General features: G+C 44.3%; 1 protein-coding gene across 5 annotated transcripts in view; it reads right to left on the minus strand.

Moving 5' to 3' along the window:
- GRHL1 (grainyhead like transcription factor 1) overlaps positions 1–21,250 on the minus strand; it is a 169,443-nt gene that overhangs the window by 137,442 nt on the left and 10,751 nt on the right. For all 5 annotated transcript variants that reach the window (XM_030198875.1, XM_030198874.1, XM_030198876.1 and 2 more), the window contains exons 2-3: positions 18,216–18,402; positions 5,735–5,805 (exon numbers count right to left, since the gene is read on the minus strand). In XM_030198875.1, the coding sequence (XP_030054735.1) occupies positions 5,735–5,805; positions 18,216–18,402 (258 nt within the window). The remainder of the gene's footprint in view (positions 1–5,734; positions 5,806–18,215; positions 18,403–21,250) is intronic.

A 21,250-nucleotide genomic window follows, 5' to 3' on the forward strand; every position in this document is an offset into this window, starting at 1 on the left:
AAAGAATGTTGGCAAGACAATTGACTGGTTCAGATGGAACTCCGACACGACCTTTGGCAAGAACTTAGGGTGAGTGCGGAGGACTACTCTGTTATGATGAAAATTGGTGTAAGGGGCCTGGGCTACCAGGGCCTGAAGCTCACTGACTCTACGAGCTGAAGTAACTGCCACCAAGAAAATGACCTTCCAGGTCAAGTACTTCAGATGGCAGGAATTCAGTGGCTCAAAAGGAGGTTTCATCAGCTGGGTGAGAACGACATTGAGATCCCATGACACTGTAGGAGGCTTGACAGGGGGCTTTGACAAAAGCAAACCTCTCATGAAGCGAACAACTAAAGGCTGTCCTGAGATCGGCTTACCTTCCACACGGTAATGGTATGCACTGATTGCACTAAGGTGAACTCTTACAGAGTTGGTCTTGAGGCCAGACTCAGACAAGTGCAGAAGGTATTCAAGCAGGGTCTGTGTAGGACAAGAGCGAGGATCTAGGGCCTTGCTGTCACACCAGACGGCAAACCTCCTCCAATGGAAGAAGTAACTTCTCTTAGTGGAGTCTTTCCTGGAAGCAAGCAAGATGCGGGAGACACCCTCCGACAGACCCAAGGAGGCAAAGTCTACGCCCTCAACATCCAGGCCGTGAGAGCCAGAGACTGGAGGTTGGGATGCAGAAGCACCCCCTCGTCCTGTGTGATGAGGGTCGGAAAACACTCCAATCTCCACGGTTCTTCGGAGGATAACTCCAGAAGAAGGGGGAACCAGATCTGACTCGGCCAAAAAGGAGCAATCAGAATCATGGTGCCTCGGTCTTGCTTGAGTTTCAACAAAGTCTTCCCCACCAGAGGGATGGGAGGATAAGCATACAGCAGGCCCTCCCCCCAATCCAGGAGGAAGGCATCCGATGCTAGTCTGCCGGAGGCCTGAAGCCTGGAACAGAACTGAGGGACTTTGTGGTTCGCTCGAGATGCGAAGAGATCCACCAAGGGGGTGCCCCACGCTTGGAAGATCTGTCGCACTACCCTGGAACTGAGCGACCACTCGTGAGGTTGCATAATCCTGCTCAACCTGTCGGCCAGACTGTTGTTTACGCCTGCCAGATATGTGGCTTGGAGCACCATGCCGAGACGGCGAGCCCAGAGCCACATGCTGACGGCTTCCTGACACAGGGGGCGAGATCCGGTGCCCCCCTGCTTGTTGACATAGTACATGGCAACCTGGTTGTCTGTCTGAATTTGGATAATTTGGTGGGACAGCCGATCTCTGAAAGCCTTCAGAGCGTTCCAGATCGCTCGCAACTCCAGAAGATTGATCTGTAGATCGCGTTCTTGGAGGGACCAACTTCCTTGGGTGTGAAGCCCATCGACATGAGCTCCCCATCCCAGGAGAGAAGCATCCGTGGTCAGCACTTTTTGCGGCTGAGGAATTTGGAAGGGACGTCCCAGAGTCAAATTGGAGCAAATCGTCCACCAATACAGGGATTTGAGAAAACTCGTGGACAGGTGGATCACGTCTTCTAGGCCCCCAGCAGCCTGATACCACTGGGAGGCTAGGGCCCATTGAGCAGATCTCATATGAAGACGGGCCATGGGAGTCACATGAACTGTGGAGGCCATGTGGCCCAGCAATCTCAACATCTGCCGAGCTGTGATCTGCCGGGACGCTCGCACCCGCGAGACGAGGGACAACAAGTTGTTGGCCCTCGTCTCTGGGAGATAGGCGCGAGCCGTCCGAGAATCCAGCAGAGCTCCTATGAATTCGAGTTTCTGCACTGGGAGAAGATGGGACTTTGGATAATTTATCACAAACCCCAGTAGCTCCAGGAGGTGAATAGTCATCTGCATGGACTGCAGGGCTCCTGCCTCGGATGTGTTCTTCACCAGCCAATCGTCGAGATATGGGAACACGTGCACCCCCAGCCTGCGAAGTGCCGCTGCTACCACAGCTAGGCACTTTGTGAACACCCTGGGCGCAGAGGCGAGCCCAAAGGGTAGCACACAGTACTGGAAGTGGCGTGTGCCCAACTGAAATCGCAGATACTGTCTGTGAGCTGGCAGTATCGGGATGTGTGTGTAGGCATCCTTCAAGTCCAGAGAGCATAGCCAATCGTTTTGCTGAATCATGGGGAGAAGGGTGCCCAGGGAAAGCATCCTGAACTTTTCTTTTACGAGATATTTGTTCAGGGCCCTTAGGTCTAGGATGGGACGCATCCCCCCTGTTTTCTTTTCCACAAGGAAGTACCTGGAATAGAATCCCAGCCCTTCTTGCCCGGATGGCACGGGCTCGACCGCATTGGCGCTGAGAAGGGCGGAGAGTTCCCCTGCAAGTACCTGCTTGTGCTGGAAGCTGTAAGACTGAGCTCCCGGTGGACAATTTGGAGGTTTTGAGGCCAAATTGAGGGTGTATCCTTGCCGGACTATTTGTAGAACCCACTGGTCGGAGGTTATGAGAGGCAACCTTTGGTGAAAAGCTTTCAACCTCCCCCCGACCGGCAGGTCGCCCAGCACTGACACTTGGATGTCGGCTATGCTCTGCTGGAGCCAGTCAAAAGCTCGCCCCTTGCTTTTGCTGGGGAGCCGCGGGGCCTTGCTGAGGCGCACGCTGCTGACGAGAGCGAGCGCGCTGGGGCTTAGCCTGGGCCGCAGGCTGTCGGGAAGGAGGATTGTACCTACGCTTACCAGAAGCATAGGGACCAGTCTTCCTTCCCCCGAAAAATCTTCTACCTGTAGAGGTAGAGGCTGAAGGCTGCCGGCGGGAGAACTTGTCGAATGCGGTGTCCCGCTGGTGGAGAGACTCTACCACCTGCTCGACTTTTTCTCCAAAAATGTTGTCCGCACGGCAAGGCGAGTCCGCAATCCGCTGCTGGAGTCTATTCTCCAGGTCGGCGGCACGCAGCCATGAGAGCCTGCGCATCACCACACCTTGAGCAGCGGCCCTGGACGCAACATCAAAAGTGTCATAAACTCCTCTGGCCAGGAATTTTCTGCACGCCTTCAGCTGCCTGACCACCTCCTGAAAAGGCTTGGCTTGCTCAGGGGGAAGAGCATCAACCAAGCCCGCCAACTGCCGCACATTGTTCCGCATGTGTATGCTCGTGTAGAGCTGGTAAGACTGGATCTTGGCCACGAGCATAGAAGAATGGTAGGCCTTCCTCCCAAAGGAGTCTAAGGTTCTAGGGTCTTTGCCCGGGGGCGCCGAAGCATGCTCCCTAGAACTCTTAGCCTTCTTTAGGGCCAAATCCACAACTCCAGAGTCATGAGGCAACTGAGTGCGCATCAGCTCTGGGTCCCCATGGATCCGGTACTGGGACTCAATCTTCTTGGGAACGTGGGGATTACTTAGTGGCTTGGTCCAGTTCGCAAGCAATGTCTTTTTCATGACATGGTGCAAGGGAACAGTGGACGCTTCCTTAGGTGGAGAAGGATAGTCCAGGAGCTCAAACATTTCAGCCCTGGGCTCGTCCTCCACAACCACCGGGAAGGGGATGGCCGTAGACATCTCCCGGACAAAGGAAGCGAAAGACAGACTCTCAGGAGGGGAAAGCTGTCTTTCAGGAGAGGGAGTGGGATCGGAAGGGAGACCCTCAGACTCCTCGTCAGAGAAATATCTGGGGTCTTCCTCCTCTTCCCACGAGGCCTCACCCTCGGTGTCAGACACAAGTTCACGAACCTGTGTCTGCAACCTCGCCCTGCTCGACTCGGTGGAACCCCGTCCACGGTGGGGGCGTCGAAAGGAAGAGTCCCTCGCCCGCATCGGCGAAGCTCCCTCCGCCGACGTAGTCGGGGAGCCTTCCTGGGAGGTGGCCGCGGTCGGCACCGCACGCGGTACCGACGTCGGGGACCTCAACCTGGGCGATGGGCCAGCCGGCGCCACGCTCGACGGTACCGGTGGCGCAAGCACCGCCGGTACCGGAGGGGTAGGGCGCAACAGCTCTCCCAGAATCTCTGGGAGAACGGCCCGGAGGCTCTCGTTTAGAGCGGCTGCAGAGAAAGGCTGAGAGGTCGATGCAGGCGTCGACGTCAGAACCTGTTCCGGGCGAGGAGGCTGTTCCGGGCTGTCCAGAGCGGAGCGCATCGACACCTCCTGAACAGAGGGTGAGCGGTCCTCTCGGTGCCGATGCCTGCTGGGTGCCGAATCCCTCGGCGACCCAGAGCTCTTGGTGCCGACATGGGGAGGCGACCGGTGTCGATGCTTCTTCGACTTCTTCCGAAGCATGTCACCGGAGCTCCCCGGCACCGACGAGGAGGACGTAGAATCCATCCGTCGCTTCCTCGGGGCCGAGACCGAAGAAGGTCGATCCCGGGGGGGCTGTACCGCAGGAGCCCTCAGGGTAGGAGGAGACCCACCCGAAGGCTCACCGCCACCAGCAGGGGAATGGACAGCCCTCACCTGCACTCCTGACGATGCACCTCCGTCCGACGACATCAGCAGACGAAGTCTCGGTACCACCGACGTCGATACAGTCGCCCGATGCCTCGGCGCCGATGCAGAGGCCCGATGCCTCGATGCAGTCGATGGAGCGGCAGCCAAGGAAGATGGTCCGGACGCTGACGACGTCGATGCACTCGATGCCTCCGGTGCCGATGCCGACGAAGAGCCCGAGAACAAAACGTTCCACTGGGCTAATCTCGCTACCTGAGTCCGCCTTTGTAACAGAGAACACAGACTACAGTTCTGAGGGCGGTGCTGGGCCCCTAGACACTGAAGACACGCAGAGTGCCTATCAGTGAGCGAGATTACCCGGACGCACTGGGTGCACTTCTTGAAGCCGCTGGAAGGCTTCGATGTCATGGGCGGAAAAATCACGCCGGCGAAATCAAAAGCCGAAATGGCGAAAATTGAAGCACCAAAATTTAGAGGGAGAAAAATCTCGACCGAGGCCAAAAAAGGCCTACCCCGACAACGAAAGAAAACTTACGGGGCAAAAAAACTGAGAAAAAGAGATGAAAAACACGTCGAAAAGGACGCGCGAGGTCGACTCTCTAGGGCACGAACAGCGTAACACGACCGTACCGAGCGCGGACGAAAGAAGACTGGCCGGCTCGAGCCGGTTTCGGGCGGGAAGACGGCCGCGCATGCGCGGTGCGCATGGGCGCGCGAGGACTAGCAAAGGCCTTTGCTAGTAAACTTTCCGATGGAGGGGGCTGCCGAGGACGTCAACCCATCAGTGAGAACAAGCAGCCTGCTTGTCCTCGGAGAATGTCTGTATACATATAAAAGCTTTCCTCTTGTGGTAATGCAGTCACATTTGAAGAAGGGATCTGTGCACTATACGGCATCTATTTGGTTGGTCCTTTAACATACACTGCAATTTACTATGTCTCTAGTCTCCACTTCTTGGAGCCTAACATAAAGGCGAGATCAAAGGGAGAACTGTGAGAGAGCAAAGTGAAAGAGAAAGACCTGAGTGAAAGACAGAGGGGAAGCAGAGCAGGGGAGACATGGAAAAGGATGTCTGGCATGGAGACTGGGAGTAGGCCACGGGTGAAAGTGAGAAGAATTCCAGAGAGTCATCAGAAAAAGAGAGAACTGGGAGGTGTGGGAACAAGTGAAATATAGGAATGGAAGAAGCAAGGAATGACAGCTCTATCAGCCATAACAATCTTATCCATGAATTTTCACCTGTTATCATTGTTAAAAGGTGCAGAAATCCTATGCAGGCAGGGTTCTAATCCACATCTGAGCAGTTCAGTTCAAGCGCCAATATTAGCCATTGTGTAGATAGTACCTTTAACAGTACCTTTTGCTGTGTTCTGGATCAGGGTGGTCAACATCTGATTTCACTGATGGTGCTCTTCTGTCTCGTGGAACCTACAACAAAATTGTGGCTGTTACTAATACTAAATAAAATTAGGTCTGGAATTTATAGTGTAAACTAATTATGCATTCTTGTACCATAATTATGAAGTTTGTGTTATTCTCAGTCCTTCTCCTCCCCAAGTAAGAGACACGTTATATATATGTATGTGTATATTTGGGGGGAGGGGGGATTTAGTTCATACCTTTCAGTAGTAGTTCAAGATAGCATAGATACTCACATTCAGGTTGTCCTTACGTGTGAGTTTCATCCTGACTTTCACCCTTAACTACTAAGAAATTGTGATGCATATAGGTCTTAATTTTCCCCCAGTCCTGTGACCAGCATCTCCCCTTCCCCTCCCTATCCCTCCCAGGGGTCAGTGTCTCATTTCCCATTCCCACCCTTTGTTCCCATGGCCAGCATCTTCTCCCCCTCCCTTCCCCATGCGGCCACTGTCCCTCATACCTCTTCCAGCACTCCAAAGGTATTGTGTGCCAGTTCAGGGCCTTCCTGTACAGGCCCACACTCAAGAACACTGCCATATCCCACAGAAAGTCAAATACGTTAGCGTTTAACTTTAAAAAAGGAGACTATGATAAAATGAGAAGAACGGTTAAAAAAAAAACTTAGGGGGGCAACTGAGAGAGTAAAAACTGTACAACAGGCGTGGACGCTGTTCAAAAATACCATCCTGGAGGCCCAGGCCATACATATTCCGCGAATTAGAAAAGAAAGACGGAAGTCCAAAAGACACCCGGCCTGGTTGAAAAGTGAGGTGAAGGAAGCTATTAGGGCTAAAAGAAACACCTTCAGAAAATGGAAGAAGGAACCGTCTGAAAATAACAAGAAACAGCATAAGGAGTGTCAGAGCAAATGCAAGGCGCAGATTAAGAAGGCCAAGAGGGAGTATGAAAAAAAGATAGCATTAGAGGCAAAAAAACATAGTAAAAATTTTTTTCGGTATATTAAAAGCAGGAAGCCGGCAAAAGAATCGGTTGGGCCGCTGGATGACCGAGGGGTAAAAGGGGCGATCAAGGAAGACAAAGACGTAGCGGAGAGACTGAATGAATTCTTTGCTTCGGTCTTCACCGAGGAAGATTTGGGTGGGATACCGGTGTCGGAAATGGTATTTCAAGCGGACGAGTCGGAGAAACTTACTGACTTCACGGTAAACCTGGAGGACGTAGTGGGGCAGTTCGGCAAACTGAAGAGTAGCAAATCTCCTGGACCGGATGGTATTCATCCTAGAGTACTGATAGAACTGAAAAAACGAGCTTGCGGAGCTACTGCTAGTGATATGCAACTTATCCTTAAAATCGAGCGTGGTACCGGAAGATTGGAAGGTGGCCAATGTAACGCCCATTTTTAAAAAAGGCTCCAGGGGAGATCCGGGAAATTATAGACCGGTGAGTCTGACGTCGGTGCCGGGGAAAATGGTAGAGGCTATTATTAAAAACAAAATTACAGAGCACATCCGAGGACATGGATTACTGAGACCGAGTCAGCATGGCTTTTGTGTGGGGAAATCTTGCCTGACCAATCTACTTCAATTCTTTGAAGGAGTGAACAAACATGTGGACAAAGGGGAGTCGGTTGATATTGTGTATCTGGATTTTCAAAAGGCGTTTGACAAGGTACCTCATGAAAGGCTACAGAGGAAATTGGAGGGTCATGGGATAGGAGGAAATGTCCTATTGTGGATTAAAAACTGGTTGAAAGATAGGAAACAGAGAGTGGGGTTAAATGGGCAGTATTCACAATGGAGAAGGGTAGTTAGTGGGGTTCCTCAGGGGTCCGTGCTAGGACCGCTGCTTTTTAATATATTTATAAATGATTTAGAGATGGGAGTAACTAGCGAGGTAATTAAATTTGCTGATGACACAAAGTTATTCAAAGTCGTTAAATCGCGACAGGATTGTGAAAAATTACAAGAGGACCTTACGAGACTGGGAGACTGGGCAGCTAAATGGCAGATGATGTTTAATGTGAGCAAGTGCAAGGTGATGCATGTGGGAAAAAAGAACCCGAATTATAGCTACGTCATGCAAGGTTCCACGTTAGGAGTTACGGACCAAGAAAGGGATCTGGGTGTCGTCGTCGATAACACACTGAAACCTTCTGCTCAGTGTGCTGCTGCGGCTAAGAAAGCGAATAGAATGTTGGGTATTATTAGGAAAGGTATGGAAAACAGGTGTGAGGATGTTATAATGCCGTTGTATCGCTCCATGGTGCGACCGCACCTTGAGTATTGTGTTCAATTCTGGTCGCCGCATCTCAAGAAAGATATAGTAGAATTGGAAAAGGTGCAGCGAAGGGCGACTAAAATGATAGCGGGGATGGGACGACTTCCCTATGAAGAAAGACTAAGGAGGCTAGGGCTATACAGCTTGGAGAAGAGACGGCTGAGGGGAGACATGATAGAGGTATATAAAATAATGAGTGGAGTGGAACAGGTGGATGTGAAGCGTCTGTTCACGCTTTCCAAAAATACTAGGACTAGGGGGCATGCGATGAAACTACAGTATAGTAAATTTAAAACAAATCGGAGAAAATTTTTCTTCACCCAACGTGTAATTAAACTCTGGAATTCGTTGCCGGAGAAAGTGGTGAAGGCGGTTAGCTTAGCAGAGTTTAAAAAGGGGTTGGACAGATTCCTAAAGGACAAGTCCATAAACTGCTACTAAACGGACTTGGAAAAATCCAAAATTCCAGGAATAACATGTATAGAATGTTTGTACGTTTGGGAAGCTTGCCAGGTGCCCTTGGCCTGGATTGGCCGCTGTCGTGGACAGGATGCTGGGCTCGATGGACCCTTGGTCTTTTCCCAGTATGGCATTACTTATGTACTTATGTACTTATATATACTCTCCCTGACAGGGGATGCAACAGGAGAGCCCACAAGGAATGCATTTCTTGTTGGTAAGATGATGGGACATAGCAATGCGCTTGAGCACAAGCTTGTACAGGAAGGCTCCTTCCCAGTGCACACCACCGTTGGAGCAGCAGAAAAGATATGGAGGACAGCAGCCTCATAGGAAAGGGAGTAGGGAGAAGATGCTGGCAGACGCTGCCCGCAGGACTGTAGGAATGCAGGGGAGATGAGACGCTGGACAGCAGGGGGGATAAGGAATAGAAGGAAAATGCTGGACCTGTGGAAAGAATCATGTATAAGTCATCTCCCCCCCCCCCCACCCCAACACACACCTAAATGTTGTGACTCATACATGAGTGTCTATGGTTAAGTTATAGCCAAGTACAGTAGTGATATTCTCTATTTGCAGAGGGCTTACAATCTAAGTTTGTGCCTGATTCTACAGTAAGTTACTGACTTACTCAAGATCACAAGGAGAGTCAGTGGGATTTGAACCCTGATTTCTCTGGTTCTCCACCCCCTGGTCTATCCAACAAGCTACTCTCCTCTTCTAAGGCACAGACCTTTTGTCCAGGGGAGAACATCAACTCTCCAAATGTGTGAAGTTGACAGGAAAGGAAAATTGGGAATCAAACCTTAATCTTGCCATGTAAACATTTTGTTAGTAAACTGAATGGATGGGCAGACGGGATAGGCCACATAATCTTTATCTGCTTTCATTTTCTCTGTTTCTATGTTTCTACCTCAGAAACTTAAGAAGTACACTCCTGACCTTCTTCAGCTCAGGTAAAGATTGAATGAGAAAAAAAAGACAGGTTCAAATGAAGAACTTCCAAAAAAGCCTTAAAGATATCAAAGCCACAAAAACACTGACCCTTTTTACTATAAATGTGTGCTTCCTTCTTTAAGTAGTGCAGAGTACCTCAGCAAGTCCGGAATGTACAGAATATATTTGTTTGGTCACCTTAAGACATATGCCATTGTTTTGATCCATAGAATTTTGTTTTAAATACACAAAAAAAGCAACCAAAATTAGAATATGGTGTGATGTCTATTTTTTTCCTACACTTTAAAGGGCTTGACTTGAATGTTTAGTGCCCAAAGAAGCAACAACAATGTGCCACACAAAACCTTCCCCATGCTAATCAGTAATAGCCAGAAACACTTCTGTACCTAAAAGAGCCATGCCATCTTTGACTTAGTCTTATTAGCTCTCAACCAACCAAAATGAATGGAACCACAGAGCAAGCACCCAACTGCAACAGCAAAATTGTAAAAAGATGCCATGTTGTAATTAAACAATTTAAAACAGGAGGAAAGAGACCTCAACAGTCAACGTCCAGCTGTATATGTGGTCACTGAGAAATTTCTTGTGACCTTTCTTATCAGCTGCCTTTAATGACCATTTTTCATTCATAGGTCTTAAACAAACCTCCTTCTTAATTTTTTTATTTTCACTTGAATGCTTCACCTGTAATACTAAACTAAACTAGCACTTCTATATGGGAACAACCTGGACAGTTCTGAGCAGTTCACAAATAAGAAAACCAGGCATACCTGTGAATTTACAAACTCTTCAATAAAACAAAATAAAAATTATTGAAACAGTCATATCTAAACAAGATCAATATAAATATTTCTCAAACAACAAATCTTTAAGTAATTTTCTGAAGCAAAGTAAATTATCAACTGATGTAACTACCATGGGGATATCATTCCAAAACTTTATTCCCGTGAATGAAAAAGACAATTAAAATAGTCTTTTGTACCTAACTGACCTAACAGTAAGAAGATGTAAAAATAATATGTTTCGTGATGACATGAGCTTATCTTGACAAGGAAAAATAAGTAGTAGTAACAAATATCATGGAGCAAAACCATACAGTATTTTAAAAATAATAAAACACTCTTTAAAAAGACACCCTGGCTTGAACTGGAAGCCAATGGGTTCTGATCACAAACTTTTTTGCTGAGCAGACCAAACGAATTGCTACATTTTGCAATGTTTGCAATTTCTTCAAAATCTATTGTGTACAGCCCATAAAAATTACATTACAATAATCCAGCTAACTCAGAATAAATGCCTGAACTATATCAGTCTAAACTAAAAAGGTTCAAAATAGCACCTAATTCTTCTTAATCTTAGAATAAAAAATATCTTTTTTTGTCAGCTAGGCCACATGTTTTTCAAGGGACAACTGAGAATCCAACTCTACTCCCAGTATCTTTATTTCAGATTCTATTGGAAAATTAACATGGTCAACAACTAACATCTGACGAACAGTCTCCTGTTGGGAGGTAGCAGCAATAAAAAATGTTGTGTTATATCCAAGCTCAATTTTAATTTATGTGTACAAACCCAATCTTCAACTAGTTTGACACAAAAAGTAGCTCTAACCTCTATACCAGAGAACCCCGAAATCAATGGTATCAAAAAATTGATGTCATCGGCATAGATAAAATTCTTCACTGCATAATTGTCTAACATTCTCCCTAAGCATGACATTACTATATTTTTACATAATGGGTGATATGTTGTGAACTGCACTGAACACCTTTAAAAAAACACCATGAGCACACGTACCTTGCATGACACTGTAATCCCAACAGAGGCCCGCCATTTATGCTCTTTGGCATATTGTGCTCACAATTCAGTGTTCCGTGAGAGAATTGTGAGCACAATCCCCCTAATTCTACGAAAATGCTAAAACAATGTGCGTGCACATTTGGGAGCATGCTCAAGTTTCATGTGCTTTTTAACTGAATAATGTGCTAATTAGTGGTAATAATTGGCTTTTAACAAGTAATTATTGGCACTAGAATCAATCAACATGTATGCATGTAAATTTAGGAGCAGGATCTGCACCTAAATTTTACGCACAAGTCAGAAAAGGGGGCGTGGAAATGGGAGGAACATGGGTTGATCAGGGGTGTGACATTTATTTACGCGCATAATTAAAGAATAAGGGGCCTGCACACCTATATTTGCACTACATTTTCATTGGTGCCAATGGCTCTGCCTAAATGTAGGCACTATCTCTGGGCTTAAACACTATTCTATAAACCGTGCCTAACATTAGGAATAGTTTATAGAATACCACTACTCACTTTTGGGGGGGGGGGGCACCGATTTTTTTTAGATGCCATTTATAGAATTCCTCCCAATATGCCAAAGAGCACAGTGAGATTGGCCATCCCCTGAAGAACACATAGCAAGATACGTGCTCATGGTGCCTTTAAAGGTGTTCAGTGTGGTTCACAACATATTAATATACATTTAAACAGGTGCAACATTAAAGTGAAAATAAGAAAAAAATTAAGAAGGAGGTTTTTTAACAACTATGAATAAAAAAAAGGGTCATTAAAAGCAGCTGATAAGAAAGGTCACAAGAAAATTCTAAGTGGCCAAATTTACAGCTGGCCATTGACTACTGAGGTTTTAATTACAACAGGACACCTTTTTTTTACAATTTTGCTTATTAGCTCTCAGACAATAAGCAAGGTTAAGTAGAGGAAGGGAACCTTCAAGAAACACGGGCACTGGATATAGACAAATGCAAAGTGATACACATTGGGAAGAATAATCCGAATCATAGTTACCTGATGCTAGGGACCACCTTGGAGGTCAATACTCAAGAAAAAGATCTAGGTGTCATTGCAGACAATATGCTGAAATCTTCTGCTCAGTGTGTGGCGGTGGCCAACAAAGCAAACAGGATGCTAGGAATTATTAGGAAAGGGATGGTAAATAAGACCAAGAATACTATATTGCCTCTGTATCGCTTCATGATCTGATCTCACCTTGAGTACTGCGTTCAGTTCTAGTCACCATATCTCAAAAAAGATATAGCAGAATTAGAAAAGGTTCAAAGAAGAGGGACCAAAATTATAAAGGGGATTGATCTCCTCTCACATGAGGAAAGGCTAAACAAGTTAGGGCCCTTCAGCTTGGAAAAAAGACTGAAGGGAGATATGATTGAAGTCTACAAAATCCTGAGTGATGTAGAACGAGTAGAAGTGAATCAAATATTACAAAGATGGAAATTATATAGGAGGAAATTTTTTCACTCAATGAATAGTTAAGCTCTGGAATTCATTGCCGGAGGATGTGATAAAAGCGGTTAGTATATGTGGGTTTAAAAAAGGTTTGGACAAGTTAGTAGAGAAAAGGTCCACAGTCTGCTATTGAGACAAACCTGGGGAAGAATGGGATTTGTAGCATGGAATGATGTTGCTACTATTTGGGTTTCAGCCAGGTACTTGTGACCTGAATTGGCCATTATTGGAAACAGGATACTGGACTAGATGGACCATTGGTCTGATCCAGTATGGCTATTCTTATGTTTCTAACATTGCTTATCACCTTAAAAGATGCATGTTACAGTGCTACCAGGATGGAAACATCAGTGACCCATCAAGATGTGGTTATTAGATTTTCTAAAAAGGAAAAAAAAATTAGGAACCCTAGAACCCCAGGCAGTTATTCTGCAAGACACAAAGAGAGTCTTTTACTAAAGCTTAGCTCAAGTTATCTACAGCAGGGCCCATAGGAATAAAATGGGCCCTGCTGCAGAAAACTTGAGCTAAGCTTTAGTAGAAGACTCCTAAAGATTTTTGAGGTAAAGAATAGTTTATATTTTCATCAAAATCAAAAATTGGAGTGTTAGAAAATCTAAATCTAGGAATTTAGATCTCTTTATTTATTGTCTGCTGAGGTATTATTTAAAAAAATTCTTGAAAGACGTTTTATCCCCACCCAACACTGAACAGATTCCTTTTTCAGATTCCAATATTTACCTTCTATGTTTGTTAAAGAAGGTGAAGAGGATGTGAACTATGATGTGATGGAAAATAAGGCAGCCTTTGACTTAAATTTTTTGGAGTCTTCTCAAGATGTTATTACCTCATGCGCCACACTCTTGGTCACCTTTGTTTCCTCGATAGATAAAAAATGTCTGTATTTAGGGCAGTGGTTCTCAAACCTGATCCTGGAGGCACCCCAGCCAGTCAGCTTCTCCAGATATCCACAATGAATATTCATGAGAGATATTTGCATGCATTGCCTCAACTGCATGCAAATCTCTCTCATGAATATTCATTGTGGATATCCTGAAAAGCTGACTGGCTGGGGTGCCTCCAGAACCAGGTCTGGGAACCACTTATTTAGGGCTTACTTTAAGATGAAAGATTTCCTTTTCTGTGAACAAAATCTGTAAATCTTTCTGGATGTAGCTAGAGCTACTCAGTTAAAATGTTTTTACATTTAAAATTATCGACTTTTGCAGTGGGAGCCCATTTGTAGTTCCCCAGAAGAGTATGGTTAAATTTCATGCTGATATGTGCATGATTCTAGATCCAGACCAGATGGAGAAGTTTTTACATCAGAAGAAATCTAAGTAATTCCTGGAGAATTTGTGATCCTCAATGGAATTTAGTTAAATATAGGGCTTAAGTTTTAGGCCGTGTAAAATAAGGGATTTATCTCCTTTGGATTTTCCTTTTTAGGTTTTCTTATTAAATTCTCTCGTATCCTTCATACATGTGAAATTGAGATTGAGTACGGATATGCATTGCTTTCTGATTTTGATTCTGCTGTCCTTGATCCTACTGTACTTGATGTTTTGGGATTTTTTTTTTTGTTTCCTCTTTTTGGAAAATTGGAAATAAAAACTACTGTATTTGTTTATCTCCTGCCCCCTGCAGTACCTCTTCCTTTTTTTTTGCTCCTGTGCGGAGATGGAAGCAGAAAACTGGTACTTCAAATTGTCACTGAAATCTGCAGCTGCAGCTGCTGATACTATTCTCTCAAACCTTTTTTCCATCTTTGCTTGTAGACTGGGGTTCAGAAAACCAAGTCTCTGATCATCATCACTGGTGCTGCTGCTGGTCCTAGGTCTCTATGAAGAATCAACTACCTTGCCTCCTCTATTTCTCATGCCATTCCCATGCCTACCTCTAGCAAGCACTGATATGGTTCATGGAGAAACTGAAAATATCCATGCACATTTACATCTGTAATTCAGTATATTTATTTATTTGTATCCCACATTTTCCCACATATTTGTAGGCTCAATGTGGCTTACATGGTACCGGAAGGCGTTTGCCAGCTCCGGTGAGAACAAATACAAAGTGATAGTGTGGTAGGATAAAGTTCATGTGGTGCATTCACATTTAGAGAATGTGCTTTGGAGGAGTTGAATTATGTCCATTACTTTAATTTTGTTGTGTCGCAGAGATCAGGCTTTTAGGTTGGATCGGCGGGGTATGCCTTTTTGAATAGGTTAGTTTTTAGTGATTTCCAGTGGTTGTGCATCGCTTTCAAGGCTTTTGGTAGTGTGTTCCAGAGTTGTGTGCTTATGTAGGAAAAGCTGGATGCGTAAGTTGATTTGTATTTGAGGCCTTTGCAATTTGGGTAGTGCAGATTTAGGTATGTTCAAGTTGATTTTGATGTGTTTCTAGTTGGTAAGTCGATCAAATATGTCATGTATCCAAGGGCTTCACCGTAGATTATTTTGTGAACCATAGTGCAGATTTTGAAGGTAATGCATTCTTTGATTGGGAGCCACTGTAGTTTTTCGCGGAGGGGTTTTGCACTTTCATATCACATTTTTCCAAATATAAGCCTAGCTGCCGTGTTCTGAGCGGTCTGCAGCTTCTTTAAGGTCTGTTCCTTGAATCCCGCGTAAATTCCATTGCAGTAATCTAAGTGGCTTAATACCATTGATTGTGCCAGGTTGCAAAATGTATTCCTCGGGAAGAATTGTTTCAGGCGTTTAAGTTTCCACATTGAGTGGAACATTTTCTTAGTTGTGGATGCCACTTGGTTCTCTGGCGTTAAGTTACGATCTATTGTAACGCCCAGGATTTTCAGGCTGTCTGAGATAGGAAGGGTGATGTCTGGGGTGTTAATAGCTGTGGGGTTGTCTATGTTCTGTTGGGATGAGAGGATGAGACAGTGTGTTTTTTCTTTATTGAGTTTTAGCTGAAATGCGTTTGCCCATGAGTCCATGATGTTTAAGCTGAGTTTGATTTAATTGGTTATTTCAGACAGCATATAGTATATATGCCATACCCAATAATAGAATAACGACAGTGTTACACACATTTGTACTTTTAGAATTATCTGTGCTCCACTGTAATACATTTGGTATTGTTCTTGTTTCTTCGTGATATCATTTGTCAGATATTTTATAATACTCATACAATGTTAATATGACTTGTCTTTTGTTAAACCTTAGCTAATACAGCAGAGCCCATAATTTTGCAGTCTATATAGTTCAATTGATGTGTGCCCTCCCCTAACCTTGTTTCCTTCTTGCTCTTTTCAGTATATTTTCTATCCAGTTTCCCACTATGGAGTCTGTCTGTTCTGCACCACAGAGCCTGCCTTTTCTCTGACATACAAACTCGATCATAGCCTAGTCCCTCTATACCAGAGAGCTCAGTGTATGCTCTTAGCTTTCTCTCTGTCTCTAAGCCTGACAATTTTCATTCCTTTTCCCTCTGAAACCTACACCTTCCTAACACAAGCTTCTCTCTTGAAAACCATGAAAGAAATGTTTCAAGAAAATGGTGCTGGTCTTGGATTCATGATTATATCAGCATGGAATCTGTAAGAAATGAAGCAAGGATAGGCTTGATTGGCTGCTTGTCAAAAAATGTCATAATGGTAGGTCAGGTGACCACTGCTTCTTCATCATCGCTTCTCAAGTTGGATCCACTCGGTCTGGATGTCAGGCTCACTTAGAGATCAAATTTGTCATCCTCTGGAACAGAGACTGGACACCTACAACTGGAGTCAAAGATACTGTACAGTCAAGATAGAAGTTAGAGAATACTTACATTGTTATCCTATGGGCAGCAGAAGAATGGACAGACATCCAGAGAAGCTCACTGGATCAGCATAGGGTGTATTCTTAATTCTGGTCCAATGGGTTCCTTCAGGCGTGTGTCACTCCTGCTGCCTACAGGATAATTATTCACTGGCTTCTACCTTAACTCTGCTGCAATTTACGTCTCTAGCCCCCATTCCCAAAAGTTAGGTGTTCACTTCCCAGTGAGCCTCACAGTGGCCAAACAAAAGCAAATACTATCTCCTAGACCCACAAACTAAAATGTAACTAAAAACTAATGAATTTTAGGGACATTTGGGACTCATGCCTATTTGAATTATTTAGAGGGCATGAACCCAAAGATAGCCTCATTCCTCACATTTTACCTTTTGTTTTCAGATTAATGCATATTCCTACTGTCAATGAGTTGCATAGATTGGTTTCAAACCTGGGAAACAAAGTTACCCATATTAAACAAGTAACCATAATTTAACAAGTAACCTTATTGATAATGATTTGAACTGAATGAAGTTCAGATCATTTCCAAAAGAATCACCTGAAAAGATGCTTCAAAATCATGCATATATTTGCTTTGTTTTTCCTTGTTTGCAAATTTTTGAATGCTTCATGCTTTTATTTAAAAAAAAAAAAGTACTATACAACGATGGTAAGTAGTGTTATCACACACTGACCAAAAACAAACACAATCAAACAATTTTAAAGGACAAGAGGAGTATCAGAACAATATTGGAAAAGACTCTAAACAGGTTATTGGGCCACACATGGGTCATCCCATCACAAGCCCAAACCATATTTTTTGGTAGTTTCTTAAAAAAAAAAAAATAAAGAGTAAAGCAAAACAATTTTTTATTTTTGTTACATTTGTACCCTGTGCTTTCCCACTCATGGCAGGCTCAATGCGGCAGGCAATGGAGGGTTAAGTGACTTGCCCAGAGTCACAAGGAGCTGCCTGTGCTGGGAATTGAACTCAGTTCCTCAGGACCCAAGTCCACCACCCTAACCACTGGGCCACTCCTCCACATGTATAAGCATCCTTGTTAAACCATGAGTAAGTGCCAATTGCCTCCTACTTCATAAACTACTTTAACCACATCTTGACTCTGTGATTACAAATTGTTTTTTCATTTGAGCCACAAACTGTAAAGTGCTCATTATGGGGCCCTTTTACCAAGCAGTGGTAAAAGGTGGCCCGTAGTGGTGTCGGTGCGGGGGATTGCCACGCGCCAAGGCCACTTTTTACTGCAACAGGTAAAAGGGCATTTTCCAAATACAGGCACTAAATGGCTGTGTGCTACTTAAAAAATTGGCATGCAGCCATTTACTGCCAGTGTCCTTACCGCCTTCTATTTAGAAGGCGGTGAGGGCTCCGGCGGTAACCTTGAGGTAATCGGGCAGTGTGCAGTGCTGCCAGATTACCACTGGGTGTGCCTAATCCCCACCCACTGGCACTAGAAAATACATACTATTTTCTAGCGCTGGAAATGGTACGCAGCGGAAACGGTACTACAGGCAGGCTCCTGGGTGAGCCCAGTGGTAGGGCCAATTGTCCATGTGCAACCCTGGCGGCAGCCCTACCACCAGTTGATCAAAGGGCCCCTATGTTACTTACAGCCAAAGCATAATCAAGTATGTGGTTTGCACCGTCGGATTATTATGGGTGTACATGTCTACCACAGTCCCTTATGTGAATGGTTACCTTGTAATAGTCGTAGAGTAGTCCCAGGGCAGCAGCACTGTCTTCATCTCCATTGATGCTCATCATGGCTTTGGTAGCTGCAGTAAGAGGGTTTTCAAGGAAGGACTTCCAGGCTTCATCCTCACTGGTGTAGGAACGCCTCTGGGGGTAATGTGCTTCATTCTGAAGAACCAACACTGGTCTTTTGCTTTATATTAAAAATAAAAAAAAGAATAAAGTCTTGCCTTGAAACACACAGACACATAAAAATCATGCACCTATTCTATTCTACAAAGCTGTAATACCTAAAGTTTATCTATCAGGTTGTGCTATGTAAATATTATCTTTTCAGTTGCAATAGAAAGTCTATATGTCTTAGGCAGATACAATCAAATATAAGCTTACAAACTTTGTTAAGACATTAACTACAATACTCCAATCTGTGACCAAAAGCACAGCATTTTAGAAACATGGCCATTTTGGATAACTTCCCATTCCACAGTTTAAGATAAGTTTCAGTAAGATGCAATGAAGTACTACAAAGCTGTACCAGTCACATATGAAGTTCAGTGATATTATGAAGAAGACTTGCCATTACCTTCACCCAAATGCTTTTTGGCCCCCGAGAGGCAAATAACTATCACAAAAGCTTATATTCAGGAATATTAATGTACAACAAATGAGTTTGTACTATGCAAGTAAGGAATACTGATATACAATTTAAAACATTTCAAGAAAACATAATCTAAAAATATATATTTACTAGTAATAAAAATAAAAACTACAGGAAAACTTATACTAACAATAAGTGAAACAAATCAAAGGAATAATTTAAATATGACATTGGGTTAAACTATATTGGGGCTCATTTTCAAAGCACTTAGACTTAACACCCCCCCCCCCCCCCCATAAAGGTGTGTACTCTGGAATTTGGGTGTGCAACTTAGAGAATACTAAGGAAAATTATGCGCATAATGTCAATTTGTGCCAATTAACACCAAACATAGCCTATAATTTATTTATTTATTTATTACATTTGTACCCCGCGCTTTCCCACACATTGCAGGTTCAATGCGGCTTACATAGTAATTTTAAATACAAAGTCTTAGAAAAAGAGAAAAACAATTTCAAACTGTAATAAAACACAGTAATGGTGAAGCTTAATAATATATTGTTAGGAAAAGGGAAGGTAAACAGGATAGGATAATAGGATAGGTTGGGGGAAATGGGGTAAGGAGGGATATGGTAAAGGAGAGATGGAGAAGAAAAGGTTGTGATGAGTAAAGGGGGAATGGGGAGGTGGGGTAGGTATAACCAATGATGAGGTCGGTATCAGTGTCAGAACAGATTTGGGAGTGTAGGCTAATAAGATTAAGTTGGGTCATTAGAGTAGGCTTGCTTAAATAAATGAACTTTCAACATTTTTCTAAAGGGTAAGTAGTCATCAAGGCCAATTAATATCTAATTTTATTTATTTATTTGTTACATTTGTATCCCACATTTTCCCACCTATTTGCAGGCTCAATGTGGCTTACATAGTACCGTGAGGCATAAGCCACCTCCGGTGATGAAACAAATACAAAGTGATGTTATGGCCGAATGAGATTCATGTGTTACAGACACATTAGGGAATCGTAGAGAAGAAGAGTTATATAGTGTTCATTATGAGCTTTGATTTTGTTATATTGCAGGGTTCAGGCACTTAAGTTGGGCATGCGTGCTGGGTCAGAAAAGCAGAGCAGGCAGTGCGGAGGCAAATATCACCACAGGAAGCTTCTGCTGGCGGGGCTTGGGGACTCCCCCCAGCCCAGGTATGTGGGATAGCAACGGGGAGGCGTGTCAAAATGTGCCCCCCCCACAATGGGCTCATGTCCCCTCCCAAACTGAGGTCTGGCTACGCCTCTACTGTATTCTACAGAATCTTCAGAAGGTTATAACATCAGAGGGTGGAATCACTTAAGGAACGCATCACTTTTAAAGTATGCACATTAGTCCACAAAATTATCCACGGCGAAGCCCCAGCATACATGACTGAGTTAATTGACTTACCACCCAGAAATGCCAAAATATCATCACGAACCTTCCTCAACCTACACTTCCCTAACTGCAAGGGCCTGAAATATAAGACGCTACACGCATCAACCTTTTCCTACATGAGCACGCAATACTGGAACACACTTCCGCGCAACCTGAAAACGATTCACGAACAAACCAACTTCCGCAAATTACTGAAAACACATCTTTTTGATAAAATCTACGGAAAGAACCAAAACATATAAAATCCACACTCACTGCTCCGTTATACATCAACACATCCACCTAAGAATTCTCAATCCTGAAATCACACCACACTCATACCTTTAACCAAAGAAGATGTATACCATAGGCTATCCGTTGTTTATATGCTATATATTGTCCTCAGAATCTCTAGTTTTTCGTTGTTCTCCTTTCAATGTTTCTATATTCTTTTCCATTGATATATTCCTTAACGATACTTTGATTTGATTTGTTTTGTATAACTCTTCACAATGTAATCCATAACCGAATTGGAACAAAATGTAATTTCCATTATTCATAATGTATTGTAAGCCACTTTGAGCCCGCAAAAAGGTGGGAAAATGTGGGATACAAATGCAATAAATAATAATAATAATAATTATGTTGTCATATCTGTCTCCTTACTATTAATCTATTAAGTTATATGTGCAACTTACCTTATTCTATAAGTTGCATGCGTGACTTTCTAGAACTAGGGGGGGATGTGCTTAGCTACATCTGTCTGTTGCCAGAGTGTGGAGCGTACATGTGCACCAGTGGTGTAGCCAGGTGGGGCCACGGGGGCCTGGGCCCCCCAAATTTGCTCTGGGCCCCTGGTTGGCTGGCGGGGCTCCCCAACCCCCGCCAGCTGAAGACTTCATCCAGTGCTGGTCTGTGGCGGCACTACCGCATTGCCTGCCCTGCTCTCTCTTCCCCTCACATCGGGCACACTCCTTTTAGTGAAATTGAGCATGTTCAATTTTACTCAAAGGAGCGTGCCGGACATGAGGGGAAGAGAG

Source organism: Microcaecilia unicolor, chromosome 3, assembly GCF_901765095.1.
Source record: "Microcaecilia unicolor chromosome 3, aMicUni1.1, whole genome shotgun sequence".
NCBI lineage: Eukaryota > Metazoa > Chordata > Amphibia > Gymnophiona > Siphonopidae > Microcaecilia > Microcaecilia unicolor.